We start from the raw sequence: 26,617 nt of genomic DNA, 5'->3' as shown, positions 1-26,617 counted from the left end.
CGTAAGGGGCTGGGGGTGGAAACAGCGGGTGCCCCAGGGGAGAGGCACCTTCTGGCAGAGACAGGACCCACGTCTGCCAGCAACCAGACCCGGGTTCAGTGGGCACGGCCGGGCGGTGCTGCCCGTGCCGCAGGCGAGGGGCAGCCATGGGACAGGCGTCCCCCTCCAGCCGGAGCCGGAGCGCGCCTGAGGCCAGCAAACCTGCAGAGCAGCCGGCTCGGCTGGGGACTGCCGTGCTCGGGGGCCGAGCTGCCCGCTGGGCACCCAGCACCCCCGCGGGACGCCCTGGGCTCAGGGCTGCCTTCCCCGTCTCCCCGGCCCCGCTCTCGCCAGCCCCGCACGCTGCCCCGGTCAGGGCCCTGCCTGCCCGTCCCCTCTGGCACCGCAGCCCTCCGGGACGAGGAACGCAAACCCGGGATTCGGGCACGGCCGTCAGCCCCGTCAGAAGGGGAATTTCGCGGGGGAACGGTGGCGGGGAGGGCGGGCAAGCACCCAGCAGCGGAGGGCAGGTGCCCGTCGTGCCCCCCGGTCCCTGCCGGCCATGGCGGCACCCCGGGCCCTCCCTGCCCTGCGCCCGGGGGTCGGCGCCGCGGGTCCCGGCCGTCTGCGCGCACGTGAGGCTTGTTCGGTTCTGAAATAAATGTGGCATTTAACGCAACCCCGGTGCGACACCGAGTCCTCCTTCGGCGGGGCACGGCGGGGCGGGGCGGGCGCCTCTGGGCCCGCGGCGGCTGCGGGAGGGGGTGCGCCGCTCCGGGGCCCGCTGGGTGGGCCGCACCGGGCACGGGCACCGGGCACGTGCACCGGCACCGTCATGGCGCCGCCAGAGGACGCCGCGCGCCCTTCCCGCCCCGCCGGGCAAGAGGCGAGCGCCCTCCCGCCCCCGCCAGCGATTGGTAGGCAGAGGAGGGCGGAGCTGGTCGTCCCCCGCGGGATTGGTCAGCCGAGGTGAGACAGGCGCGAGGCAAGGGCGTTGATTGGCGGAGAAGGCGCTGAGCTGCCACTCGGCGGGGGTGTTTGGCGGGCCGCCCCGCCTCCCGTCAGCGGGATTGACAGCCGCCTCGCGAGGCGGGGCCAACAGCGGCCTTCCGCTCTCTCCCCGCCTCCTCCGGGCCGCGCGCCTACTTCCGGCCCGTCCGCGGCCGCTGATTGGCCTGGCGGAGAGATTGGCAGCCGTCGGGGGCGGGGCGGCGCCGGCGCAGGAGGAAGCGGCCTCAGCGGCGGCGGCGCTGCCGGCGCGGCGGCGGGATGGATCTGTTCGGGGACCTCCCGGAGCCCGGCTCCTCGGCCGCGGGTGAGGGGCCGCGGCCCCGCGGCGGGCGCCTCACTACCGCTCTGCTCCGCCTCCGCGCGGCCCCGCGGCGGGGCCTCGCCACCGGCGGGGCCGGCGAGCGGCGCCGGGGCCGCTGCAGCGCGGCAGGGGCGGGGGGCCCCAACTGGGGGGCGGCGACTCCGCGCCCAGCCTGCCCGCCGCTGCAGGGAGCGCGCCGGGGCGGCCGGTAGCAGCTCCCAGCGCTGGGGGGGCGGGGTGAGGGGGCGGCTACGCGACGGGGCGGCTTAAAACACCCCTGGAGAAATTCCAGAGTTTGGGTTTTTGTTTTTTTTTTTTTTTTCTTTTTCTTTTTTCCTGGGATGTAGAGTGTTACCTGTGCGTTTTAGGTCGTGCTGGAGCCTTTCCCCAGTCTGTGCTGCGGCGTGCGGGTCCGTGGGGAGCTGTGGTGGTGTTAGCTGAAGTAACTGGGTGATTTCTGGGCCTCTCCCATCCTACGAGATCTTGATCGAGCCGCTGAGGGTTGTTAACGCGAGTTGAGTGGATTCCTAGCACAAATAGAAATAACTTAAAAAGCTGTTTCCAGGATAAAAGTTCGTGCCGTCCCCAGGCAGGTGCTTGTTTTGCTCGTGTAGAAGATCTCTAAATGAGAGGCAGGAGGAAGGTGGTCAGTGCTGTCCTGGGCTCCTCCCTGTGCTCGCCGGGAGGACAGTTCTTCCAGAAACCAGCCTCCGAGTGCCTGCAGTGGGTCCTCATTCTGCCCTGCTGTTTTCCAGGGAAGGAAGCCCAGAAAGGTTCCCTGCTCTTTGACGACCTCCCACCAGCCAGCAGCGTCGACTCAGGTATGGGTGCTCCGTTCCTGTCACTGGTTTGGCTTCCTGTGTTTTCTGTGTCAGCAGCTCTGGAGATGAAACTTGTGTGAACCCTTTGGTAGACAGGATGAAGAGTTGGGTTATCAGCACCAGTGTAGAGCAGCTGCTTTCCTCTTCTTGTGTTTTTTTTTTTGGGTCATCAGAATGTTACAGATGTTCCACATATATTCCGTGATATGTTCCGTGTGAATGTTTCCTGAAACAAGTGTGAGGCCTGAGTTTGCCCCCACCATCTGGTGACAGAAGTTGAAATTCGGCTTGCTTTGGAAACTGGCATTTTGTAATTTCTGTGCCTCGGGAGGGGCGTACGCAGGGTGTTATTCCCTCAAAGGGACAAAGGTGTTTAGTTCTTGTTGCCTTTTTCTTGTGCTCCAGGAAAAGGAGGCTCTTTCCTGTTCGATGATCTTCCTCCAGCCAGCAGCGGGGACACAGGTAAGGGGCTGTGCCAGCTCCCCGTGCCTCTGCTGACACGCCTGCCTCAGGAACACACACTGATGTGGCCCGTTGTGTTGGACATGGCGAGTTAACCTGGGGTCTGGGTTGGCTGGCACTGGTTGTGGCGATCTGGTTGTGCCTCTGGTGTTTTACAGGGAAGGAATTGAATCTTTCAGACAGAATCCGATTGTTCAGATCGGGATTCTGACTCTTTAAAAGTCAGCTTGGGTCTGTTCCCAGAGGCACGTCCCTTGAGATGGCCTTGGGGATGGATCTGTGCCTGAGAGCTCCCTGCTGTGGGAGTGAAAGTACGTGTGTGCTTGGTAAGGCAGCGCTGGCCAGTGCTGCCACTGCCCTGGCTTCTCTGGCTTTTCTGCTGTGGGCACAGGCCGCTGCCTTGTTCCCAGCTCTGAATGCCTTCAGAACCAGGCTCCTAGTCTGGCAAGGCCTGCACGCAGCCAAGTGTTTGCCAGCACCTGGGAGGAGGTGAGATAGATGGATACAGACTATAGTGTAGCATGATAAATCTCTAGAGGGAAGAGGCTAGGATTCTGACATCATGGGAGTTGTGTTTTGCTCACTAGCTTTTACTTGTAACCCGTGTTCTGAAGCCCCTAACGAATGCGCACATTCAGAGTATTAAGCACACTTCTTTGCGTTGTTGTGGGCACAGTTTATAGACACAAATAATAACAATAAAAAAGAAGTGTTCCAACCTGACACGTTAACTTCCTGAGCAGTTAACTGCCAAAAAGGGCCGGTAGCTAAGAAACAAGCTGTGGGTCGATGAGGAGAATCCACGGCCTGCCAGCCAAACACAGCTGTGCTGTGCCTGAGGTGGGGTCACACCAAGTAAAGGGATCAAACTGGCGCTCGCTGGGTCGGCAGTGCTGCGTGCCATGGGCTTTTTGTGCTGAGTGTAGCTGTGTGCATGTGTTTGTGGTCAGGTAGGATGTCTCCTTCAGTGGTAAGTCCGGTCACTTAATACCGTGTGAGTGTGCGAGCCTGCATTCCTGAGGGTGCTTCGGTGTAAAAGGACTTGCTGCTGAATTTCTGCGAGTAAACCAGAGCTGGAAGACTGCAGCAGCCTGTGTTCTTGCTTTCTTTCAGCCTCCAGTGCTACTGAGCAGGTCTCATCAGCAGGGAGCCTTGGGAAAGGGGAGAAGAGAAAGTCCTTGGAGGAGGAAGAGAAGAATGGCAGGGAAGAACTTGTGGAAAAGAAAGTTTGTAAAGGTTTTCAGACAGTTTGAAAACAAATGTACTTGATTTGTACTTTTGACGTTGGGCTGAGTAAGTCCAGATCAAAGCCAAGCTTTGGTTCTTCAGTCTGCTTGCATTTTCGGCCTCTAGTAGGGAACAGACTGCCGTGGTGGTCTCTGGAAGCCCCTCGAGCTTCCTGGCACACTGCCTCCCTCCCCGGTCCTACTTCTGGCCCTGCTGAAGTGGCAGAAGCCGAGCAGCAAGCACCTCGGTGTTGACAGGATGAGTTCCTGTGCTGCCAGGAGTGGGACTGGCTGTGAAACCTCTGGAAGGCTGGAGCCACGCCAGTCTCCTTTGCCACATCCGCAGATCTTTCCGCTGGGTGGCTGCTGAGAAAGCCAGAGAGAGACTTGCTGTTACCTACAGGGCACCACTTCAGGGCAGGTGCCCGCCTGGGATGTTGCAGCTTTGGGAATGAGATGTGTTCAGGGGTCCAAAGGAAAGGACGTGTTCTGGAAACAGCAGACCCTGATTCCCTGTCCTGAGCGCTCTCTTTAAAGCTGCGCTTTGTTTAATCCGCAGGTGTAGTGCCACATGCTTCCCCTGCCCCCCTCACCTCCTTCTAAGAGCCCTGTCCGGTGCCCAGCAGTCCTGCTTGGCTGCAGCTTCCTGCCAAAACGGGGGCAAGCAGCTTTTGTAGTTGCTGACCTTGGGGCATCTAAAAACTGTGTTACAAAACAAGTGTGTCCTCTTCAGCAGCAGGTGTCAGAGGTGCTGTTGTAGGAGCAGGGCCAGGGTAGGGTTCTGAAAGCTGAAAAGTGGTTGCTAGCTTACTGGTTTTTAGCCTGAGCCGAGGAGATGGAGGAGTTTGATTTGCATGCCTGTGTTTGCTTTGTTCCACTTCAGGGTCGACGGGCGTTCTTGGATTGAAGGGTTATGTGGCAGAGAGGAAAGGTGAAAGAGAAGACATGCAGGATGCACACGTCATCTTAAACGATATCACCGAGGAATGCCAGCCCCTGCCCTCCCAAATGTAAGTGGGCCCCAACCGCCAGAATAAAGCCATGGGTGGCAGCCATCACGGGGGGGAGGAGCTCCAGCTTGCTTCAGCTGAGCCCACGATGTGATCCTTTTTGCTCTGGGCAGCCGATGCTCTTCACTACACCATGGTGGGTGGCTTGGGCTTGTTCTTGGGGCACCTGGGTTGAATCAGTAGTTGTATTCCTGAGCAAATTGCAGGACTGGTTTATGTACAAATACCTCCCTTTGAGTGATGCTCAGTAGGTTCAGTCACCAACTTCACAAGGGTTTTGAGGGCCTGATAACTCTGGATGCTGAGCCTCTGTCACCCAAACGTAAGCGTGGATGTTCGGAGAACCTCAGTTTAATTATGAGTAATCAGGCCTCGCCGTAGGGATTTTACAGTGTGTAAAACCCTGACTGTGGCAATGGGGAAGGCTAGAAGAAGAAAACATGTTAGAACTTTCTCATTTGAAAAGTTTAGATCTCTTGGCAAATGAACACATGCAAATGCTTGTGGGGAGAGTATGTGTGTTTAAAGGAATGCTCTCCAGCATCATCCTGGTACTGAATTTAGCTTCTGAACTAATATTGTCCCCAGAGTTTCACATCCAGAGCTTGAGGAATCTGAGTTTCTTGTCTGTGGCATGGTTTCAGCAAGTTTAGGCATGGAAAAAACTGTAGGATTGGTTAGTCTGATGTCTATGCTGCAGGGCCCTCGAGGTGAAATGTTCTGCTGCTTTTGTGCCAAGTTGTGGTCTGTAAACTCCCTTCTGCCCTTCATTTTCTTGAGGGATGGAAAATTAAAGAAAATTCTCAGCCCGGTACTTGTTTAAACTCTGGATGCTTGAATGTGTGAACTTAGAGACTTTTGTGCCTTGGAGTGCAGTATTTATTCGGTTTGCCCAACACAGAGAGGATCCCACCTTCTGGCTAGCAGCCTTCCTTAGCCCCTTTCTGCTACTCTTTGTTCCCTCACAGCACACGTGTCTCTTACTTCGCTGTTTTTGATGGCCACGGGGGAGTTCGAGCCTCAAAATTTGCCGCACAGAATCTACACCAAAACCTGATTAAGAAATTTCCTAAAGGTGAGAGGAGTGGAACGAGGGCTGTAGGAAACCCATCACCTTTTCTGCCTTGGCATTATGGCACTGGATAGGGAAACTGGTTTGTTTGGGTGTAGTTCTACAGTTCCCATTCCTTATTCTCAGTGGGCTTGCGGGACTGCTGTCTCCCGGGGAAGAGAGCTGGAAGCTTTTTTGACACAGGGCTACAAGTAGCCAGTCGTGAGCTGCTAAGCGAGTGTGAGAATGCGCTGTTGCCAGTTTGGGCAGTGCACCTTCAAGAGTGAAAATACACCTGTGGGGGAGAGGGGTATTTCGTAGGTTCTCTGTGCATGCTAATGAGCAGATTTGTTGTGGCCTGAGCCCAGGACGTGCCCTGGCTGCTCTGCACGGGGTCTGAGAGACGCACTGCCTGGTCGAATGTTGGGTGAACAAAGGGAGGGACTGGGAGAGGTCAGATGTGTTTTAGCTGGAGCTTAGTTGCTCTTCTCACTGTCTGATAGGTGAGGTAGTCAGCGTGGAGAAAACTGTGAAGAGATGCCTTTTGGACACCTTCAAACACACAGATGAAGAGTTTCTAAAGCAGGCATCCAGCCAGTAAGTGTAAATGCTTCCCATGTGTGTGCATTTTTTAGCTTGCATCTCACAGGCCTTAGTTCTGAGCAGGGCAGAAGAAACCTTGAGTCGTTTCTATGCTTTGATGTGCCAGGCTGCAACTCTGCCAGCTGAGTGCCTGCTAGTGCTAGGACACGGCATGTTCTGGTCTTGCTCTGTGGTAAGCAGTCTGTGGGACCCCTTAGACTAAAATACACCTTGGTGGTAAAGGAGGGCACCAAAACATGACCTAGAACGCACCTCTGACCAGGGCATCTTGCTTGCCTTCTTTTTAAAGACCTACCATGTTACTGAAGTGACTTATCCCATCCTGCCCGAGATGGGATCTGTGTGTTGAAGGCATCAAAAGCGTGGCAGGAAGGTATCTGTAGAGAAGGACCTTGCAGACCGCTGTGTGCAGCGTCCTTTAGAGCTGCGTTCCTGTTAGCGAGGGTGTGCCTGCCATGCTGGAGCACATCTCTAAGGTCATTTTTAGTGCTCTCTGTTGAAAGACTTCACTGTCCCAACTTTGCTTTCTTCACCTCTTTTGGAAACAGAGATGCTGGTGAATGACGTCCCTCACCTTAAGCTTGTTTCTAATAGATTCTTTTAAAATGAAGCTGAAAAGCACAGCAGCTGCTTTCTGTGGGATAAGTGACAGGCTGCCTCCCGCCTGGGTTCGGAGTGCAAGCACCCTTACCTTCTCCTGGTCTCTGCTGAACTGACACACGAACCGTGTGGACCAGGGAAGGTGTAGATTGCATTTAAAGTACACTCTGTTACCAGTCCTTTACATGTTTGGTTGGTTTTTTTCCCGCTTCATAGTGACACCTCTGACGCAGATGGAGAGACTGTTGATGCATCTGATGCTGAGATTCCCTGCAAACATTTAAGTAAACATTTAAGTAAATTGCAGACTGCCTCAGACTCTTAAGCCTAATCAGATCAACAAGTTTGACCAGGCGAAAGGAAGAAGCTTCCTTGAGTCTGTCACAACAGCGTCATTGCCAAGCCAGTCTGTGTTTGGTCAGGAACGTGTCTTAGGACAGAAGTGCTGCAAAGGATTGCTCACAATAGCTGTGTTGGTGATGAAATGAATAATCTCCATTCAGCTGCACCTTCAGAGTCAGCAAAAACTGCATGAAACATGTCCAGAAATGGGTCTATCAAAGCTGGTTTCAGTAAAGAGTGGCATCGTAGCCGGCCTTCCTTGTGGATAGGACTAGTCTGGCAGCTGTAATCTAAGAAATGCTTCTCATTTTACCCAGATCTCTAGAGATACAAGCTTAACTACAGCAAGTGAAGTACCAGGAGAGTGGCTGAACGAGTGGTGTTGCTGCTGAGGTGGGGTGGTGAGGACTAAGGCAGGGGGGCAGGGATGCTGTGAAAAAGGAAGGGAAAGAGAAGAGCAACTTGGCTGCAGTCCTGGCTGTGCCTTTCTTTTGCTGCGAAGGAGGAGCCTCCTGAGGATGAGTTTGGGGTGCTTGTTTGCTCACGATGCTGTAGCCTCTAGGCAGTTGCCAGGACTGAGCCTGTTCCAGCCACAGATGAGCTTTCCTGGGAGCTGAGTGGGGAGTGTGGCTGGCAGTATTTGAGCTAGCTGGGCATCGGCTGTGCATTCAGAAGGCAGTACTTGTCCTTGTCCAGCTCGCTAGTTACCACCAACGGTTTCCCCAGTTGCCTGCAGGTAGCTGCTGGGGGCTTTGTGGTAGCTGACTGCTGTGTGTTGGCATGTGACACTTCCTTGAGTCCCCAGGAGCACTCTGTGACTAACTTAAAGGTTGTTTCCCTCCCTTAGTAATGTCATTTTTGTTCTCTTCAGGAAGCCAGCATGGAAAGATGGTTCCACAGCTACTTGTGTCCTAGCTGTTGACAATATTCTCTACATAGCCAACCTCGGGGACAGCCGGGTAAGCAGGCTGGAGAAGCCCTCTGCTGGCACGACTATTCCTCTGAGAGCTGTGTTTGCCCTGGAGGGCGAGGTGTTTGTGTGGGGATGTCTCAGTTGCCTTGAGCTCCCCAACTGTTTCTACAAAGCATCATGTTTTGAGTGGGTGCAGGGTATTTCTGTGTTGTCCTCTGTAGTGTAAGCCAACTGTGAGGTGGTAGCTCTCTCTTGGTGGCGCTAAATATCTCACAGTATCTAGAACAGAATAGTTTGGTTGGAGGGGATCTACAGTGATCACCTAGTCCAACCGCCTGACTGCTTCAGGGCTGAGCAAAAGTTAAAGCATGTTGCCAAGAGCATTGTCCAAATTCTTCTTAAACACTGACAGGCTTGGGGCATTGATCACCTCTCCAGGAAGCCTGTTCCAGTGTTTGACCACTCTCTTGGTAAAAGAGTGCTTCCTAGGGTCCAGTCTAAACCTCCTTGGTGCAGCTTTCAGCCATTCCTATGCATCCTATCACTGGATGGCAGGGAGAAGAGATGAGCACCTCCCTCTCCACGTCCCCTCCTCGGGAAGTTGCAGAGAGCAATGAGGTCACCCCTCAGCCTCCTTTTCTCCAAACCAGACAAACCCAAAGGCCTTAGGCACTCCTCCCAGGACATGCCTTCCAGCCCTGTCCCCAGCTGTGCTGCTCTCCTTGGGACGTACGCAAGGACCTTCACATCCCTCTTAAACTGTGGGGCCCAGCTCTATCCACAGCACTCGAGATGAGGCTGCACCAGTACCAGACACAGTGGGACAATGCCCGCCCCTCACCAGCTGGTTCTGCGGTGTCGGATGCCCCCCAGGATGCGGTTTGCCCTCTTGGCTGCCAGGGCACACTGCAGGCTCCTACTGAGCCTGCTGTTGTCCAGCACCCCCAGGTCCCTTCCTGCAGGGCTGCTCTCCAGCCGCTCCTCTCCCAGCTTGTACTTGTGCCTGGTGTTACTCCCTCCCAGGTGCAGAACCCGGCACTTGGACTTGTGAAATTCCGTGCCGTTTATGATTGCCTGATGCTCCAATCTATCTAGATCCCTCTGCAAGGCCTCTTGTTCCTCCAGAGAGTCAACAGCACCTCCCAGTTTGGTGTCGTCAGCAAACTGGCTGACGATGCATCCAACTCCTGCATCCAGATCACTGCTAACAATATTGAGCAGACCTGGCCCCAGGACTGAGCCCTGAGGAGCACTGCTGGTGTCTGCTCACCAGCCAGGTGTAGCCCCCGTCACTACGACTTGCAGCTCTCAAGAAGTTCTTGCCGCAGGCTTATGAGGGTCTTTTGTCAGCACAGGCGATTCTGTGTCGTTACAACGAAGAGAGTCGGAAACACGCAGCCTTAAGCCTCAGCAAGGAGCACAACCCCACCCAGTACGAGGAGCGCATGCGGATACAGAAAGCTGGGGGAAACGTCAGGTAAGTGTCTGAAGGGTGTGAGTGTGCAGATGTAAACCCTGCATCGTTCATGCGTCATTCACTAGCCCCGACTCTGGGCCTGAGCACTGAGTTTCTGGAGCTTCCGAAGCCCAGCACTCCTGCTAGCAAGATCGTGGAGAGAATCCGTTGCTGTCTGGGGGATGCACAGTGGTGTCTAAGGTGTTAGTGCCTTGAGTTGGTCGATGGGGTCAGGTTTCCCGGGGGCTTCCAACGGTGGGCAGGGTGCTGTGCTGCAAAGGCAGGAGCCCACACGAAAGCCTGGCAGTGCCATGCAGGCATGGATGTGCTTAAGCACAGAGCTGGGTTTGATTGCTTAAGAAGTTATCACTTGCTGCCCACTGTGGCATTGAACAGAACTCACATCCTTGCTTGCAGCATCGTCTCTCCCTCCTCGTCCTGGAAGAAGGAGAGTGGTTTGGGAGGGTGGGAGAAGCCCTCAGTGTGGGTTGGTGTTGCTGCCCTGGGGCCTGGCTGATGCACTGAGGCAGTCTGCGGTAGGAGGGAGGTTTCTGGAGCCAGAGAGGGATTATCTTCACCTTCCGGTGTGTGTGGCTGTTTGGGCTGCTGGTGCTAAACACCAGCTGTGTCTGATTTCCCTGGCTAGGTTCTCCCTTCTTTGAAGGCTGTTTCATGGAGAGTCTTAGTGCTTTCAGAGGCAAACGCCCCCAGAGTGGGCTCAGTTCTGCTGTGCTGCGTGTCTGGAGAGCCTTGTTCCCCTTATCTCTGGGGAGCACATGCTGCTGCTTATGCTTAGCACTGATCTATCTTTGCACGCAGGAAAGAGAAGGGCCAGTGTCTGTTAGCTCTTTTCAGAACTGGGAGAACATCACCCCGGCTGCCTGGGAGCCGCTCCCATTGCTTGTAGTTCAATATTTTGGACCCAAGAGATAAGTTGCAAAGTGTGTGAGCATCAGATCTCTTCTCTGTGACGTGGCTCGCTTCTTGCTTTTATCTCAACTCTGGTTGGACTACGAGGTGAACAAGCTTGTATCTTTCCAGAGTGTACAGAAAAGCTTTTTGAGGGAGAAGATGCTTAATTGTTGGAAAGGTGGAGTGTGGGAAGCTGCTTCTGTTGAGGCAGCGCTCAGTTAATTAGAAAAGTTTAGCAAGCAAAACTGCTTCCGAAGGAGGATTGGAACTCGAGTTTCATGGAACTGGTTGCTGCAATCAGTGGTTAGTAAAGACCAAGTAATGAGGAGAAGGTGCCATGGTTCTCCCTCCTTGGAACTGCCCTCAGTTGAGCCAGTCTGTAGGAGCTGGTGTCACAGTTATTGGCACAGGAGGGGCTGCTGGCTCACGCCTTGTCTTGCCTGCTGCCACTCTGTGCTTCTATTGAAATGCAATTTGCCAGATACCTTGTCAAAAAATAATCTCTGAATTTGAACTTCTGCCTCTGGGAGTCCAGCTTAGCGCATAACTCCTACTTCCCTGGCTTGCTAGGCTAGGCAGGGCTTGAGTTAGGACAGGGAGAGGGAAAATAGACTTTATTTCTTCGTCCTGCTCTCCACTTGTTTCCCAGAGCTTCACACAGACATGCAGAAAGGGGAAGGAGACTTTGAAGGGAGGATCTGAACTTGCTGGGGCAGTGGGTCAGGATTTGTGCGAGGCAGCTGAGCATACCGTGCAGTGTGTCCCCCACCAGTGAGATGTGTGTGCGTGGGGAGGGCTTTCAATGTTTTCTTCCCTTGTGCAGGGACGGAAGAGTCCTGGGAGTGCTGGAGGTTTCCCGCTCCATTGGGGATGGCCAGTACAAGCGCTGTGGTGTTATCTCCGTGCCAGATATCAAACGCTGCCAACTCACGCACAATGACAGGTAAAGTGTGCCCACGCACAGTGGGTTGTGCTCCTTCTCCCGAGCAGAGCCAGGACCAGCCAGGCTGCACAGCCCCGTGTGCCTTGCTGTGAGGGCTGAGGCATATCCGACTGATCACCCAGAACTGGAGGATGCTCTTACTGCTGATGTCTCTCTGCTTCCTGTTCCTTATCAGTCTAGTTGGGATAATGACGTGGCCTCACTTTGCTGAGATACTGCAAAGGCTCCTCTTGGAGAAATTGGCCTCACAGCAGTAATAACGTACAGGAACCTTAGACTTCTTGTATGATCTGAATAAGTTCACCCACCAGTCTTCAAGCAGTTGGTTGTCGTGGTTCAGCCCAGTTGGCAGCTCAGCCACTTGCTCACTGATCCGCTCCGTGAGGTGGAGAGAAATGTAACAACAGGACTGAGGGTCGAGATAAGAACGGAGAGAGAGCACCCACTGACCATGGCCCTGGGCAAAACAGACTCGGCTTGGGGACAAATCAGTTTAATTTATTAACAGTCACTTGAGAGGATAACAAGAAACAAAGCCAGATCTTAAAAACAACACCTCCCCCTCCACCCCTTCCTTTCTTCCCGGCTCTACCTCCTCCCCAGTGGTGCAGGGGGACAGGGAATGGGGGCTGCAGGTCAGTTCATCACATGCTGTTTCTGCTGCTCCTTTCCCAAAGGAGGAGGGCTCCTGACACTCTTTTCCCTGCTCCAGTGGATCCCCTCCTCATGGGACAGTCCACAGACTGCTCCACCGTGGGTCCTTCCCGCAGGATGCGATCCTGACCCAGCAAATTGCTCTGGTGCAGGCTGTTACCACAGTCACGGCTTCTTAGGGAGCTTCCACCTGCTCTGGCGTGGGTCTTTCCATGGACTTCAGATGCATCTCTGCTTCGTTGTGCATCATCTCGACGACCTCCCTTAGGCACAGGAGGGCTTCTCCCTGGGCTGCAGTGGGTCTGTGCCCCACCGAGTCTCATGGCTGCGGGGGCTGCTGCTCCTCACCGCGGGCTGAGGACAGTCCCCGTTCAGGCACCTCCTCCTGCTGCACCCACACTGACCCGCTGTCTGTGTGGCTGTTTCTCCCGGATCTTAGTTCTTTCTGGATGCACTCAGCCCAGCAGGCACCCCAGCAGCGCAGCACTTCCAAGTTCTCCAAGCTGCGCCACTGTGGCCATCTCCAGTCAGATGGCACTGGCCCAGCATGGGCAGACCCTGCCCAGGAGGCTGGGGAGGGGGGCAGCCCCCTGCCTCCCCCCTCTCCTCACTGCAAGTCCAAACCCACGTTTTTGGACTCCTTTGTCCCTATCTTAAATAGAGCATTCACAGAGGTGCTGATTAGCCCAGCCCTGGCCTGAGTAGGATCAGCGCGGGGGGGGGGGGGGGGGGGGGGGGCGTGGGCTCCGACCTGGCCAGAGACTGGTCTGAGTGCTTTTGGAGCCCAGGAAGTTACAGGAGGTGAAGCTCCTCTCCTGCTACCAAGCCCCCTTCACATAAGCCCAGCACATTGGTTAAGGCTTGGATTCTTGGATCCTCATCCTGTCCAAGAGTTGTTTCCATCAGCCATGGTGTCCACAAGTGCCGTTGCATTTGGCTCTGATATTTGAAGATTTGAGATGCTTTTCGATCATGCGATTGGCAGTGACACATTGCAGTGAGCTTTCATGTCAGCATGGCCCTGCAGGCTCTCGAGGTGAGACCGTAACCCAGTACTGCTGCTTTTGAGACTAGAGTTCCACATCAAGTGATCTGCTCTCCTAAAGATATTCTGAGTATCAGGCTCTGAAACTGTGTCTCCAGAGACGTGTGCTGCTCTGGCAGACCAGCCACCTCTGTGGCGGTCCAGTTCAGGCTCCTGGTTAATACAGTCCCCTGTGCAGGTAAGGAGTGCATAGCAGGCTGCCTGCCCCATCCTCTGGTAGGGAGCTGGGAGGCAGCTCCCCTTGCCTTCTGCTTTGTGTCCCTTCAACCTTCTGCAGCATGTGGCAATCCCTTGTGGCAGTTTTTCACTCACAGTTGTGCCTCTGTTTCTGGGTTAAGCTGCTTGCTTTTCTTTTGAATGTTTCAATTTGAGTTATCCCATACCTCAGGAGTGTGGAGATTTAAAGGGATGCATGTGAGGTATTAAGCTGGCAGTGTTTCTCTATTTTCTTACACTAGCTACTTCACAGGAAAAAGATGTGAATGAAAAGGACTCGAAGGAAGCAGTTCGTAGAGAAATAGTGGAGCTTTCCAGCAGGGCATGGTATGTGGTCTTGCCTAATGGTGCAGCCTCAGTAGGGCTGCCAGGATGTCCTGATCTAGGTCTTACATTGTTTGCCTGGCTGTTGGCCTCAGCTCCGTGAATGGTAGATTCTGGAGCACCAGAGGACTTCTGGTGCTTCTGAGGGGTTTTCAGATAAGCTTTATGGTATCTTCCCTTTGGATTGGAGTGTGAGTACCCACAAATTAGCTTGGAGGGATTTTGCTGTAGCTGGGGAGCCAAAGATTCAGCCTTAGAACCTGTCTCTGCTTGATTTCCAGGTTCATTCTGATAGCATGTGATGGCCTCTTTAAAGTCTTTACACCAGAAGAAGCCGTGAACTTCATTGTGTCCTGCCTGGAGGTGAGGAGAAGGTGGTGTGGGGGCTAGGTTTGTCAGTGCAGGCCCAAGAAATGGAATGACTCCGACTTGCAGAAATGTACTTCTGCCAGGGTGTCCTCCCTTGAAGGTCTCTGTATTTGTTTTGCTTCCCCATGCTTGGAAATTACTATGTGCTTGCCCCTACTCCCTTTGCTGGGAGCCATCAGCACCATCTGTCCTCATCCCAACAGGATAAGAACATCCAGACGAGAGAAGGGAAGCTGGAAGCAGATGCCAGGTATGAAGCTGCGTGTAACAGACTGGCCAACAAGGCAGTGCAGCGGGGCTCGGCCGACAACGTCACGGTCATGGTGGTCCGGATAGAGCACTGAGAGATGAGGTGCGGCAGCGGGATCCTCAGCTGGCGGCAGGTGTAAGGGAAGGGAGGAGACAGCCTGTGTGCATGTGTGGCCGGGAGGGGAGGGTCCTGCTGGATGCTCTTCAGTGTAAATAAAGTTTTGTGTTTGTTTTTTTTTTTTTTTTTCCTAGTAGTTTTAACTCACTTGGCTAGCAGTGTTTTCTAAGTGGCTGCCACAGTGGATCAGCCTATGCTGAAATCTCTTGTCCTGTCAACCCCGGTGAATGTCGTGGCAAACCAAATAAATCCGTGTGGCAGAGGTGCTAGCAAGAGCAGGTATCTGTGGGCATGAACTCTGCCAGTTGTTCCAGTTCTGCTGTTCCTTTCTTTGAGCTTTGTATGAGGCCCTGGGAGAGTCCTGAGCCATTAGGACTCACTGGGAGCTCCTGGTCAGGCTCCACCATACAGACTGTGCAGTACCCAGGCTGCTGGCTTGGGATGCAGCGTGGCCTGTTGTCTTAGTGCTGGGAAGGAAATCCTTTGGTCCTGAAGCTGGGCTGTGAGGTTGCATGCAGCTGAGTCGTACAAACACTGCTTGCAGAGCAGCAGTGTGCCTTCCCTCTGCTTGCAGAAAACACTGAGGTTTTATCCTGCTTACTGATACGGTAAAGGTGGCTGGAGTTTGCTCCTGATGTTTGTTGGGAAAGCATTTTCAGCAAATGGACCTGCCAGGCAGCTGAGATGAGGGCAGGCTCTGTGCTTGTCTGTGTGCTATCTGAGGAGCAGGCATCTTGAGTTTTAGGTACTTGTTGCTATTAAGTGTCTTGATATCTCATCCCGTCCCCATTCCTCCACCAGCTGTTGCTGCAGAGAGTCAGTGTGCTGTTTTCCAGAGAAAATTTGGCTTAAGACCAAATGACAGCGTGAAAGCTAAACGGATTGGGCTACCAAAGCACTTAAATTCCAGATTACGCAACTTTCCTGTCCTGTGGGTGAGGTGTTGCAGTGAGGGAGATGAGCCAGTGAATCCGTGCGGTGGTTTCTTGTGCGCCCTCCTTACTCTGCATGAGAACTGCCAGTCCCAGAGGGAGGCTGGTGCAGTGGTGCCTGCCCTTCTGTGCGTGGTCCTGCACAGGGTCATGAGGCTTCCTGGGCTCTCTTTTTGCTCCCTGTGTTCCCTGGAGCTTTGGGAGATGGTCCCGAATCCTGGGATAGCTGTTTTCTTGAGCATGCAAAAGCTCTCCTGTTGTTGGGGACAGATGACTTGAGTGTCTTTCATCTATTTCTGCTACAGCAGAAGTCAGCTGAAGTTCATGGGCTCATGCTCACAGTCAGTGCCCTGCCCTACCCTCCCTTCGCACAGCTCTGCGCTGGGGAGAGCTGTGCGCTGTGCTGCGGAAGCTGAGCCACGCATCCATCTCTCTGGTGCTCCCTCCAGGAGGCCCCTCTTAATTCCAGTGCAAGAGCTGGTGAGAAAATTATCAGCTTGTCCTTCTCTATCTGCTCTCCCTCTCCCTCCTCTTACCAACTCTTTTTCCCTTTAGAAAGAGTTTTGAAAGCACAGCTCCAACTAGGCATGTAGTACACATCGTAACGATACAGTTAATGACAATTTCCATAAAATGGATCATATTGTCCGTTTTTCAGGGCAAAAGGGGAAAGGCAGCACTGTGGAGCAGCTTTCATCGTGCTTCTGAGTTGCCAGCCAGTTAGAAAGGCAGGTTCAACCCCAGCTTTAGTGGAAGTCAAAAAAACTGCTTGCTTGTGTTTCCTGGTAGGGTGGGGTCTGCAAGAGGTTTCCTGAAAACTCACTCGCCCTTACCTCATTGCTCAGCAGCATCCTGCTACTGCGGGGAGCTCCGGGACCACCACCCTGGCATGGCCCTCACAGGGGTGCTGTACATGCAGCTCCCCTCCCTTGGGCAGGACAGTGAGTCCTTTACCTTCTCAGGTGTGTTTGGTAGGAAGGTGGCTGGTCTGAGAGAGACTGCCTTGGCTCATGGTCACCTGTGGTAACTGGTAGGTGCTGCAGAGGCCTTGTCTCTGCCAGGGTGCTGCTGCCCACCCATCCAGCTGGGGGAAAATGCATGTCTTTCATTTCAGAGATGAGTTCTCCTTGCCTTGGGGAAGAAGCCAGTGTTAAAACTGCACAGCTAGAGCCCCCTCCTCTGAATCCAAACACCCCCACCCATGAAGAGCTGCAGCAAGTTACTTCACCAGGTTCCTTGAGGAGATGCAACCTGCAGAGAAGGCCAGGCAGGGGCAGGAAAGCCCTTGTGAGCCAGGTCCAGCGTGAGGAGGCTGCCTCCCCTGCCTACGTGCACAGATCCCTTGGGGAAGGTGGGGCTGGGTGCAGTTCAGGCTATCTGGTGGTGTTGCTGGCACAGCTTGCCCAGTGCTACGTGCTACTAAGAAATAAAACGTGCAGCTCCCTTGCCCCACACCCAGCCTGCCTGGGTACCTCTCCTGCAGCCCTTGCTCAGGCACGTAGCCCTGCACCCATCCTCAGCTTGGATAGCTATCAGAGCCGGAGCAAGGAGCGTATCTGCACTGCCCATGGCCTGGGCCCTGTGCCACCTGCAGGGAACGCCTGCTGTGGAAAGCTGCAGGACAAGAATTTGCTTCAATCGAATGGGCGGCATTATCGGGACAGTGCTCTGCTTTGGAGATGAGCCACGCAGGACGCTGGTTGCTGCCAGCAAACATTCACTGCTAACACGTTGCAGGGAAGCTGAGGCGATACAAATAATCTGGTTTGGGCTGCTGAGAAGCTCGGCAGGGAAATCTGCGGAGAGCGAGAATGGAAGCGTGGGGCCGTGTCCCAGGGACCTGCACCCGGCACGGTGGGAGCTGAGCCCCACAGAGAAAGCAGCCGGCTGCTGCCCTTGTCAGCAGCGTTTTCCAAGATAAACTTCTAGTCCTAGCCTTTAGATAAAAGTCAACTCTTTTAGCTCTTTGTCAGGCTTCTTTTTTTTTTTATTATTATTATTATTATTATTATTATTATTATTATTATTATTATTATTATTATTATTATTATCATTATTTCCTCCTCGATCTTTTGTCCAGCTTCAGATGGTTCTGCAGCACGAGTAGTATCGGACCAGCCTGCAGCTCCTGCGGCGGTGGAAGCTCTTCCCTGGGCTTGGTGCTGAGCAGGGGAGGCATGATGGTGGCTGGCAGAGGGAAGGGTCTGGCTGCTCCTGGCAGAGGTTTAGCTCTTTGCATGGGGCCCAGCACCTTTTCACACCCCCAGCAGAATGGCGCTGAAATCAGAGCCGCTTTGAATGATGAGGGGGGAGCCTGCAGTGTTGTCCACGAAAACAGAGGCATACTGCCCAGCCTGGAGGGAGACAGGGCTTAATGAGACTGGGACACCTCCTCTGGGCACCTGGCACAGCCTGGCAGAGCCATGGACAGAGCTCTCCCCCGTGAGCAGCAGCTGAGAGCCGGAGGGGCTGCTCACCCCCCTTCCTTCTGGGAAAAGCACAACATGGAGGCTGGGAGGGCAGTGCAGCCATGGTGTGTGCTGTAGTGTTCCAGCAGATCTCAGCCCTGAGCGTCCTTTGGGCTTGGAGCAGGGCTGAGAAACAGACTTGATGCCCAATGTCCAGCCCGGGAGCTGGGGCCTCAGAAGGTGTCTTCCTGCCCAGCACAGTCCCGAGCAGAGCTGCCACCACTTACCTGCAAGTAAAGGACTCCGGTGACGGAGATGGTGAAAAGGTCACCACCACTCTCCAGCCAGGACACGGTCTCCAAATTGCTGCAGAAGAGGGAGGGTGGTGCTGGGGAGCAGCGTGTGTCCCTCCTTCCTCCAGGGACGCTGGACCCCTTCCTCCCTCCCTCCCCCAGGCTCCCTCTGCCCTCCCAGCTTTGTCCTGTCCCACCTGTTGAGCTGGCAGCGGGACTGCACGCAGATCAGCGCCCGCAGACGATTCCCCCGGCATGGCTGCCCCTTCCTCCGTGGCTCCCTGCGCACTGGGACAGAGGGAAGGGTGAGAGCCGTCCTGGACCTCCCCAGCAGGGCCGTGCAGGGTGCCCAAGGCTCACCGATGTGTAGCGTGGCTGTGAAGGTGTAGTAGCCCGCAATGGGGGCTGTGTACTGCCCACTGGTCAGGTTCAGCCCCGAGCCACGGTGGAACATCCCCTCCCTCTCCGGCTGGGGATGGGGAAAGCCTCGGGTTAGAGAATGAGCCCCAGTGCCAGGGCGGGTGCCTGCAGGGGCAGGAAGGGGCAGCAGGCTGGGCACTCACGATGTAGTAGGGCTGCAGCTCCTGCTGGGCCCTCTGCTCGACGGAGATGTTTTCCCGTGTCTGGCAGTGGAAGGCGGCTTCCACGCGACGATGGGACCCGGCCTGTGGGTTGCCTTCACCGCTTTCCTCCTCTTCCTCGTGCCGTTCCCAGGCCTTCCTGCACGTCTCTGCCTGCCCCTTCACCATACCTGACCCGAAAACCCGACCGGGGTTTGGCTTTAGGAAGGAACCCCGGCTTTTCCCGGCCCCAAACGAGACTGCCCTTGGCTCTGCTGCCCACCCGCGCAGGGCCTCGTCCCCGCTGTGCCCTGCTCCCGCCCCGGGGTTCCCCTCGGTGCCCCCCGCCCTGCAGCACTCCCCGGGGCCGGTGAGTACCTTTCAGCAGGAGCTGCAGCTCCCTCAGCAGCTCTTCCAGCACGGGACGGGAAGGGGCAGCGCCTGCCACATCGACTTGCATGGCAGCTTGGGGCGATTTTCCTGGAGACTGGCCACTGGCCCGTACCGCGGCTGTGCCAGCCCCCGGCCCGTCCCGTCCTGTGCCCGCCCTGCCCCGGGCCCGGCTGCCGCTCGCCCGCCCGGCGCTCCCGGCCAGCAGCATCCACGCCTGGCGGGGGTCTACGCCTCCGGCCCGGGGGGTGGCCGCCCCCGGCGTCCCGCGTCCCGCCTCCACCGCCTTCCCCTTGGCTGTTCCCGGAGCCGCCACCGCGGAGCCGGTGCCGACGGCGGCGCAGAGAAGCGCCAGGCACAGCTCCGGCAGCCGCATCCCGCCGCCGCCGCTACCGGGAGGGCGGCCCCGGTCCCGGCCCCGCCTCGGGGCCCGCCCCGCTGCCGGGGCTCGGCCGGGTCCCGCCGGGGACACTGCTGCTGCCCTGCGGGACGCGGGGACCTCCCGTGGGTAACACCCCGCGACACCCCCCCAGTCCCGGGGGCTCCCCCACGACCCCCGTTGCTCCTCGGCCTGCTCGTCTAGAGCTTCCAAAATAAGGAGAAACCTAATGGTGAACGGATTAACCATCGCACGACGCTAGTAGAGCTACAACGTCCCAGTGCTGGTGGTGGGACTGGCCGTCGGGGAAGCGTTGCATTGTGCTCGCCCCGTCCCAAGGTGTCCTCTGCCACCACCTGGGGTACCAGCAGAGACGGGATGGGGCAGGAGGTACCACTGGGCTCTGTCCCAGCACCAGGAGCCACCAAGGTGCTGGCTGCTTCACCAGGACCCTCAGGTCACTTCCCAGAGGCACATGCTGTGCACCCTGGGAGAGAAACCAAGGATGAAGCACCCTGCCACAGGCCCCTGTGCCACCAAAAAGCATGTTTATCTCCTGTCATTCTGCTCCACAGGGCCCTGGAATGGGTTTGATCCTTCCATCTGGGCCAGTGAGGTGCTGGAGAGCTTTGGGTGTCAGGAGATTCCCCTGGTCTTCCTCATGTTTTCCCTTGCTGGATGTCAATGTGACAGGGCAGGAGGCCGTGGCCACCAGGCAGCAATGACAGTCTCTGATGGGATGGGCTACACCTTGTGAGGCCTCAAAATGCCCTAAAATCTTCAGGGCTTTGGAAGGGGGAAAAGGCAGTCCTTCAGAACAAACGAATCCAACAAACTGAGAGAGTTATCCAAAGCGTGTTTAAGGAAAAGCCTTTTCCTCGCAGGGGTGGGGGGAACATGCTCCCGATGCCCACCAGCCTGGCAGTGGGGTTTCCAGCTCCCCCCTGCAGAGCTGAACTGGCAGCGAGGAGAGAGGCAAGGGGGATGGCAGCTGCGCGGGGTGACAGGCGATGCTGTGGGATCTCCTACCACCCATGGTCACCCTGGAAAGCCTCCGTCCACTTGGAGGTGTCCATGAAGATGGAGGAGGAGCTGTGGAAGAGCCAGAGGCAGGGCAGGGAGCCCTCCCGCGTCCAGAGGTCCTTGGCACAGTCATATACCTCCATCTCCACACGGTAGTCCCCGTCCATGCCCTTCCAGTGGCCACCGGTGACGAAGAGCCGGTCGCCCAGTGGCACCATCCCACCGTTCTCATGGAGCGTGTGCAGGAGCTGCACCTGTATGAGGGGCAGGATGAGATACACAGCGACCCCCCCCAGGGACCTCTCACTCCCATCACAGAGGACATTGACCCACCCAGTGTTTCCTCCCCACCTGGTCCTCTCTGGGAGGTCTGGGGGCCCCTGGGGCCATGTATTGCTTTTAGCAGCATCCCCATGTCGTGCATGTACGGGGGAAAGACTGGGGGTGCTGTGGGGAGCAGGGGGTCTGGAGGGTGGAGGGGACAGACAGGACACCCTGCAAGAGGGTGGTGCTGGAAAAGGTGGGTCCTGTGGGCTTCGGTGCAAAAGCCATGCTCCTAGTGCAGGTGTGACGGGGGACCGGGGAAGGAAAGCTTGGGACATCTTCAGCTCTGCAGTGGTCAACAGAGCCAAGGGATGGGCAAGCAGGAGGGAGATGGAGTGCTGGCACCTGATGGGGGGAGTGCAAGGGCATAGTTTTGGGGTGCTGGCATGGAGAGAACAGCTGCCCCACCTCCCCAGGAGAGTGATTGCGCCCAGCCCCATATCATGCTACCTTCTGCCAGATGTTGGCCTCCGGGTTGTACACATAGACCTTCTTGGTGTTGTCCCCAATAAGGTAGATGAGCCCGTGCAGGGTGGCACAGCGCGGGGCTGAGAGGTACTTGGGGATGAAGGGGGATGTGATCACACTCCACAAATCTGCAAGGAGCAGGCGTCAGCAGCGTGTCCCACCCTTGATGCAGCTGCCAGTGACCAAAAAAAGCCTTGCCAAGCCTGTGGCTATTTAAGGGGCAGTTTGAAAGGGAGGAGACAGAGCAGCCAGGCAGGGTGGCACCCATGGTCCCCATCCCAGACAAGGCACTTGCAGAAAAAAAAGTGTGGGGATATTGTTTGCAGTGGTGGTGTGGGATGGGGGAGCAGCACTGCGGGTTGCACAGGGGCTGCCCAAGGAGGTGGCGTTGTCACAGGGGTTTAGTTTCAACCTAAGGTGGACAGCCTCCGCCATCCCTCTGCCCCGGGGATCCCACTCCTGGGGGATCAGATCTGGGTTGTGCTGGAGGTCTGCAACTCAGATCTGTGCTCCTGGCAGCCGTGCTCCCAGCTGGTCCCTGGCCCCGTGCTGCAGCCGTCACTGGACCCTGTTAGGCCCCCGCTGCATCCTGCAGGTCTGCGCCTGGTGGCACAGGATGTCACCTGTCCGGGGTCCCCCTCAGTCCTGCTCCCCACGAAGGCGTTGGTGGGATGCGGCGGCGGGGCCAACTCTCACCTTGGACGGGGTTGTAGCACTGCAGGGTGAGCGCGTTGTACTTGACGGCGCAGGAGCCCACCAGGTAGAGCTTGCCCAGGCAGCTGGTGGCCGCAAAATTGCTCACGTACTTGAGGGCCGGGCTAATGGCGCACCAGCTCTTGTTGTACGGGTCGTAGCGCTCAACCTCCACCGCATCCACCGTTGTCCCTGTAGGGCGGTGGGACGCTGCAGCCACCTCGCTGCTCTGGGGTACCCGCATACCCGTGCCCCAGCAGCCCCTGCGGGGTCTCTGCAGCCTTACCCCCAATGACGTAGATTTCACCATTGAGGACGGTGCTGGTGTGGTTTGTCCGGGCTCTCAGCATGGATGCAATGGGCTTCCAGGCGCCATCCCTGAGGCAGAAGCGCCAGGCCTGGGTCGTTGACCACGTGTCATTTTGGGACCCTCGGGAGCCACCTGAGGAGGGATGGGTCAGGCGGGCCTCCCCCTCTGAGTGCAGCCATCTCGGGTCATCCCTCTAGCCGGATCCGCCCAAGAGGGGAGCAAGGAAAGGGCTTTGCTTGTAGAGTAGAGTAGCCCCTGGCCCCGTGCCAGTGCCCCACGTCCACATCTTTGTCCACCATCCTCCATCCCTGCCCCTTGGGGACCACCACCCTGCACCAGCAGCCGCAGCACCTACCTGTGACATACACATCGTTGTTCAGAGCCACCAGGGAAAAGCCCCATTTGTTGTAATCAGGGAAGTCAGGCAGAGCCATCCATCGCCCTGAAACCCAGCAAAGCCAAGCGATGACCCCCTCAGCCAACGATGATGCTTTTAAGCCACTCCTATTTCACTCTTCACCCCCCATCACCCCCAGTGCCCCACCTGACACCAGACCGTTTGGCAAGGGGTGGCTTTGGGGTAGACGGAGTGTTAAGGGTGGGGGGGGCGGGGGGGGATGCTGTGCACTTGTCCCATCCCTGCCATGGGCACTTACTGCTTCTGGGGTTGTAGAAGGCGAAGTTCCTGGGGGCAGCTGGTGTCTCCAGCCCCCTCTCTTCATCCTCGCTCTCCTCCAGCACACGGCCACCGACCACCACCAGCACCTCCTCCAGCTTCTGTGGTGATGTTGCAGGGTTCTTCCGGGCACCAGCATCACTCTGCCCCTAATGGAGAGGCCGGGGCAAGACCATCAGGCTCTGAGCTGAGCCTTCCCCCTGGCTCAAGGGGGTGGGATTTGGGGCAGAGGGTACTACCCACCATGGCACGGGATCGGGCGACAAGGGCCTTGCTGGCATCTGAGTCACGTACTAGGGGCTCAGTGGCAAGCAGGTTCTGCAGGTACTGGTCGGGCAGTGAGACGAGGTGGGCCAGCTCCAGCAGCTCAGGCAGGAACTGGGCTCGAGGCCCCGGGTCATGGCGTACCCAGCGCAGCACGGCCTCAGCCAGGCTCTGCTCCTCCTGCACCTGCAGCTGGTCATTGGAGAGGTAGATGGCCAACCTCTCCTTGGAGAGCTGGAGGAACTCCTCCTGCTGAGAGACAGCTTCAAAGTTCTCCTGCAAGAAAGACCAGGCCTTGGAGGAGACCTCGGGGCAGCCGTGGCTCTCACCAAACTCGCAGATACCTAGGCAGTTGGTGGCATCCATCTGCTGCCGAAGGTAGCGGCTGCAGACCTTCTGGATAGTGGGGAAGTGGAGCTGGCTGGAGGTCCGCATCAGCCCCTCCACATTGCCCTGGTTGATGGTGACCTTCCCTGTGTAGGCGAAGTCGAGCAGCATCTCCAGCGCACTGGGATCCACCTCCTTCAGCTCCACCCGTGCTGCGATGCTCTCAGCGAAGTCACCGGAGAACATGGCATGGAAGTAGTGGCTGCAGAGGGCCAGGACACCACGGTGGCAGGGGAATTCCCGCCCGTCTGCCACTAGCGTCACATCCGCCAGTTTGGGGTTGGCGCGCAGCCGCTGCAGCCCCTCCAGCACGCCCTGGGCGTGCGAAGGCAGGCAGAAGTCAAAGTCATCCACGTTCCTCACCATGGTGCTAGGGATGGCCGTGGGGCCTTGCTGGCAGACACAGCGGTGCGTGGCGAGGACGTCCCTGCCAGGAAAAGGCGATGACATGTCCCTCTCCCCACTCTCCCCGCCCATGGCACAACGGTGCCTTCCCAGCGCCTGATTTACAGGCACCCGCAGGGGCACAAGTGCTTCCTGGAGCCCCCCACCCCCCCCTTCCACGGGTGGCCGCGATTTCTCCTTCCCACTCTCCGAGCTGCCCTGCCGGGACTGCCACCGATTTTTCGTGATGAACTGGGTAGTTTTGGGGCTGCACTGGGCGCCTCTCCTGCTCGCCCCCCCCCCCAATCCCTCTCACCTGGGCTGCGCAGCCCGCCGGCCGGCCCGCCGGGAGGGAAGCGGCCGCGGTCCCGGCACTGGGGAGGAACACTCCGGCGCGACACGGGATCCAGCCGGGCCGGGGGGTGGCGGGGGGGGGGACACAAGCTATTTTTAGGCGGTGTCGGGACACCGCTCCTTGCTCTTAAAGGCACCGTAGGGGCAGAGCTGCCAGCTGCTGCTCATCCCCGTCGCCCCCCGGCTTTGCTGCTTTTTGGAGAAAGCTCCTCCGCGGCCAGCCGGGCACCTGGGGGAAAAGGCCCCCCCCAGCGTGTCCCCCTCCTCTCCGCCCCATCGGTCGCTGGGGAGGGGGGTCTCTGCCATGTCCCTCCCTCCCCCCTTCACCCCCACGGCTGTGGCTGCCGATGCCGACTGTTAAATATAGGCCGTTATCTTACTCCTCGACGGTCACAAATAAACGGCGGCATCCGCCTCGCCGCGGGGAGCCGGGGGCCGAGACACCGATCCCGAGGGGGGGTGAGGGGGAGGTGTCGGGGCGGTCCCCTGCGCCCAAAAGCTTTCTCCATCGCTGCGGAAAGCCTCGCTGAGCTCGGACAGAACTGAAAAGACGTTTATTGCAGCCCGCGGCTTCACGCGGCGCTCCGCCCTCCCCGCCAGCGGGCATCACTCCTCCAAGCTGAAGATCTCGGCTTCCTTCTCTTTCCAGAAGGCGAAGCTGCGGTCGATGTAGCGGCAGATCTCCTCTCCCTCTTCCCCGGCCACCCCCAGCCGCCGGGCCGAGCTCTGGGGGGACCCGAAATACCTCGCCTTGATGTCGTCGAAGCTGTCCCGCCAGCCCCGCCGGCCGGCGGCGATCTCGTCGGTGACGGCGCGGTGGAAGGAGCGCACCGCCCGCCAGCCGTGCCGGCCCAGCTGCTCGAAGACCTCGAAGCAGAGGAGGTGGCGGCCGCGGCGCTCCTCGGGGGGCAGCTCCTGCTCCAGGATGCGAAAATAGCCCAGCATGAAGAGCTCCAGCGACAGGCTCTCGTAGTCGGCCGGTCCACCCTCGGCCTTCGCCACGAACTGCTCCGGGGAGAGCGGGGGGCGGCCGGCGGCGGGGGGCGGCGGCGGCGGGGGGCGGCGGGAGGCGGCGTCCCGCCAGCCGCCCAGAAGCCGCTGGATGGCCGCCCGCTGCCGCGCCAGGCGCGCCGCCCCCCCCGCCCCAATCCCCGCTGTCTCCCGGGGGTCCCCGGCGGCCGGCGGGGGCGGCCCGTAGGCGGACCGTCGCCAGTGGCTCAGGAAGAGCATCATGATCCGCTCCTTCCGCAGGCTGCCCCACTCCGGCCCCGGCCCCGGGGAGCCGCCGCCGTCGGAAAACGCCTCCTCGCAGCTGATGCCCGAGTCGCTGGCGGCCTCCGCACCGCTCCCCGCGGCCGCCTTCCCCTCCGCCGCCCCCCCACGCGGGCTCGAAGGCGCGGCGGAGGCTGCGGACACAGACCCCGCACTGCCGGATCTCCCGCTGCGCCAGGCTGCCCGCTGCCTCCCGGGGCTGCCCGGCGGCGGCGGCGGGGGGAGCGGCGGCGGAGGCGACCCGCACCCCCTCGGCGTGGGCCAGCAGCGCGGCCAGGCTGCTGACGGCACCGGCCAGGCGGCCCGCACCAGAGGGGCAGGGGCTGCCCGGGGGCGGGCGGGGGGCTGCGAACGGTGATGCTGAGCAGCGGGGCGGGCAGGAGGGCGCGCAGCTCCCGCGCCAGGCGCCGCAGCTCGCTCTGGTACGCCTCGCCCCGCCGCCGCAGCCGCAGGCTCTCCACCGCCCGCTCCAGCTGCTGCAGGTCTGCGTCGGTCAGCAGCTCCCCGAAGGGGCCCAGTAAGGCCTGGTGGGAGGGCGAGAAGCGCCAGGAGCCCGCGTCCTGCAGAGACGGGCCGTCAGCGTCCCCCGGGGCCGGGCGGCGTGCGCCCCCCCCGGCTCCGGGACGCCCCGTACCTGGCCGCCCGCCGCCTCCTCGTCCGCCAGCCGGGCTCGCAGCCGCCGCACCATCACCTGCCGCTTCCACTCGGGGATGAGGAGACCGCGCTCGTCGTGCGTGGGCACCAGGGAGTCCGCGTCTGCCTCCGCGGGGTTCGTCCCGGGGGGCTCCGCCGGCTCGGCCGCCCCGCCCTGCGCGGGCAGAGTCACGGGAGGCTCGGGGTGGGCGCCAGCCGAGGGGACGAGCCGGGGGCCGCGGGCGGAGCCAGCGACCTACCG

The 26,617-nt window shown here is 58.2% G+C and overlaps 3 protein-coding genes across 4 annotated transcripts; 1 reads left to right on the top strand and 2 right to left on the bottom strand.

The window, feature by feature from the left end:
• The first annotated feature begins 1,237 nt into the window (after positions 1 to 1,237).
• On the top strand, positions 1,238 to 14,723 carry ILKAP (ILK associated serine/threonine phosphatase). Of its 2 annotated transcripts, XM_086618143.1 has the most exons (12): positions 1,238 to 1,294; positions 2,047 to 2,112; positions 2,518 to 2,574; positions 3,688 to 3,810; positions 4,684 to 4,810; positions 5,779 to 5,885; positions 6,365 to 6,458; positions 8,278 to 8,365; positions 9,675 to 9,796; positions 11,511 to 11,630; positions 14,151 to 14,232; positions 14,442 to 14,723. In XM_086618143.1, the coding sequence occupies exons 1-12, from the start codon at positions 1,249 to 1,251 to the stop codon at positions 14,580 to 14,582; spliced, it is 1,173 nt and encodes a 390-aa protein (XP_086474269.1). In that variant the 5' UTR covers positions 1,238 to 1,248; the 3' UTR covers positions 14,583 to 14,723. The 2 variants fall into 2 exon arrangements, with proteins under 2 accessions (XP_086474269.1, XP_086474270.1); XM_086618144.1 differs by lacking the exon at positions 3,688 to 3,810.
• Positions 14,724 to 17,761: 3,038 nt separating this feature from the next.
• ERFE (erythroferrone) lies at positions 17,762 to 19,564 on the bottom strand. The gene is made up of 6 exons (XM_086618531.1): positions 19,177 to 19,564; positions 18,802 to 18,989; positions 18,599 to 18,707; positions 18,436 to 18,526; positions 18,233 to 18,311; positions 17,762 to 17,891 (listed from the first exon to the last, which is right to left on the bottom strand). The coding sequence occupies exons 1-6, from the start codon at positions 19,562 to 19,564 to the stop codon at positions 17,793 to 17,795; spliced, it is 954 nt and encodes a 317-aa protein (XP_086474657.1). The 3' UTR covers positions 17,762 to 17,792.
• Positions 19,565 to 20,592: 1,028 nt separating this feature from the next.
• KLHL30 (kelch like family member 30) lies at positions 20,593 to 24,078 on the bottom strand. Its single transcript, XM_086618574.1, has 7 exons — positions 23,305 to 24,078; positions 23,042 to 23,210; positions 22,741 to 22,827; positions 22,362 to 22,517; positions 22,079 to 22,267; positions 21,365 to 21,510; positions 20,593 to 20,844 (listed from the first exon to the last, which is right to left on the bottom strand). Exons 1-7 carry the CDS (start codon positions 24,076 to 24,078, stop codon positions 20,593 to 20,595), a joined length of 1,773 nt encoding a protein of 590 aa, XP_086474700.1.
• Between the last annotated feature and the right edge of the window lie 2,539 nt (positions 24,079 to 26,617).

This window comes from Tauraco erythrolophus, chromosome 11 (assembly GCF_009769465.1).
Source record: "Tauraco erythrolophus isolate bTauEry1 chromosome 11, bTauEry1.pri, whole genome shotgun sequence".
Classification (NCBI taxonomy): domain Eukaryota; kingdom Metazoa; phylum Chordata; class Aves; order Musophagiformes; family Musophagidae; genus Tauraco; species Tauraco erythrolophus.
The sequence above is the reverse complement of the archived record's forward strand: the minus strand, read 5'-3'. Positions and strand labels throughout refer to the sequence as shown.

Excerpts from the sequence above, each read along its gene's own strand:
- KLHL30 (XM_086618574.1), bottom strand. The coding sequence starts at position 24,078 with ATGGTGAGGAACGTGGATGACTTTGACTTCTGCCTGCCTTCGCACGCC. Across the intron at positions 22,828-23,041 it reads CTTCTACAACCCCAGAAGCA|GGCGATGGATGGCTCTGCCT; the intron begins GTAAGTGCCCAT and ends GCTGGGTTTCAG. Across the intron at positions 22,518-22,740 it reads CAACGATGTGTATGTCACAG|GTGGCTCCCGAGGGTCCCAA; the intron begins GTAGGTGCTGCG and ends ATCCCTCCTCAG.
- ILKAP (XM_086618143.1), top strand. The coding sequence starts at position 1,249 with ATGGATCTGTTCGGGGACCTCCCGGAGCCCGGCTCCTCGGCCGCGG. Across the intron at positions 11,631-14,150 it reads CAACTCACGCACAATGACAG|GTTCATTCTGATAGCATGTG; the intron begins GTAAAGTGTGCC and ends CTTGATTTCCAG. Across the intron at positions 14,233-14,441 it reads TCATTGTGTCCTGCCTGGAG|GATAAGAACATCCAGACGAG; the intron begins GTGAGGAGAAGG and ends TCATCCCAACAG.
- ERFE (XM_086618531.1), bottom strand. The coding sequence starts at position 19,564 with ATGCGGCTGCCGGAGCTGTGCCTGGCGCTTCTCTGCGCCGCCGTCGGC. Across the intron at positions 18,708-18,801 it reads AGCTGCAGCCCTACTACATC|CCGGAGAGGGAGGGGATGTT; the intron begins GTGAGTGCCCAG and ends CCCCATCCCCAG. Across the intron at positions 18,312-18,435 it reads TCCCGCTGCCAGCTCAACAG|CAATTTGGAGACCGTGTCCT; the intron begins GTGGGACAGGAC and ends CCTCTTCTGCAG.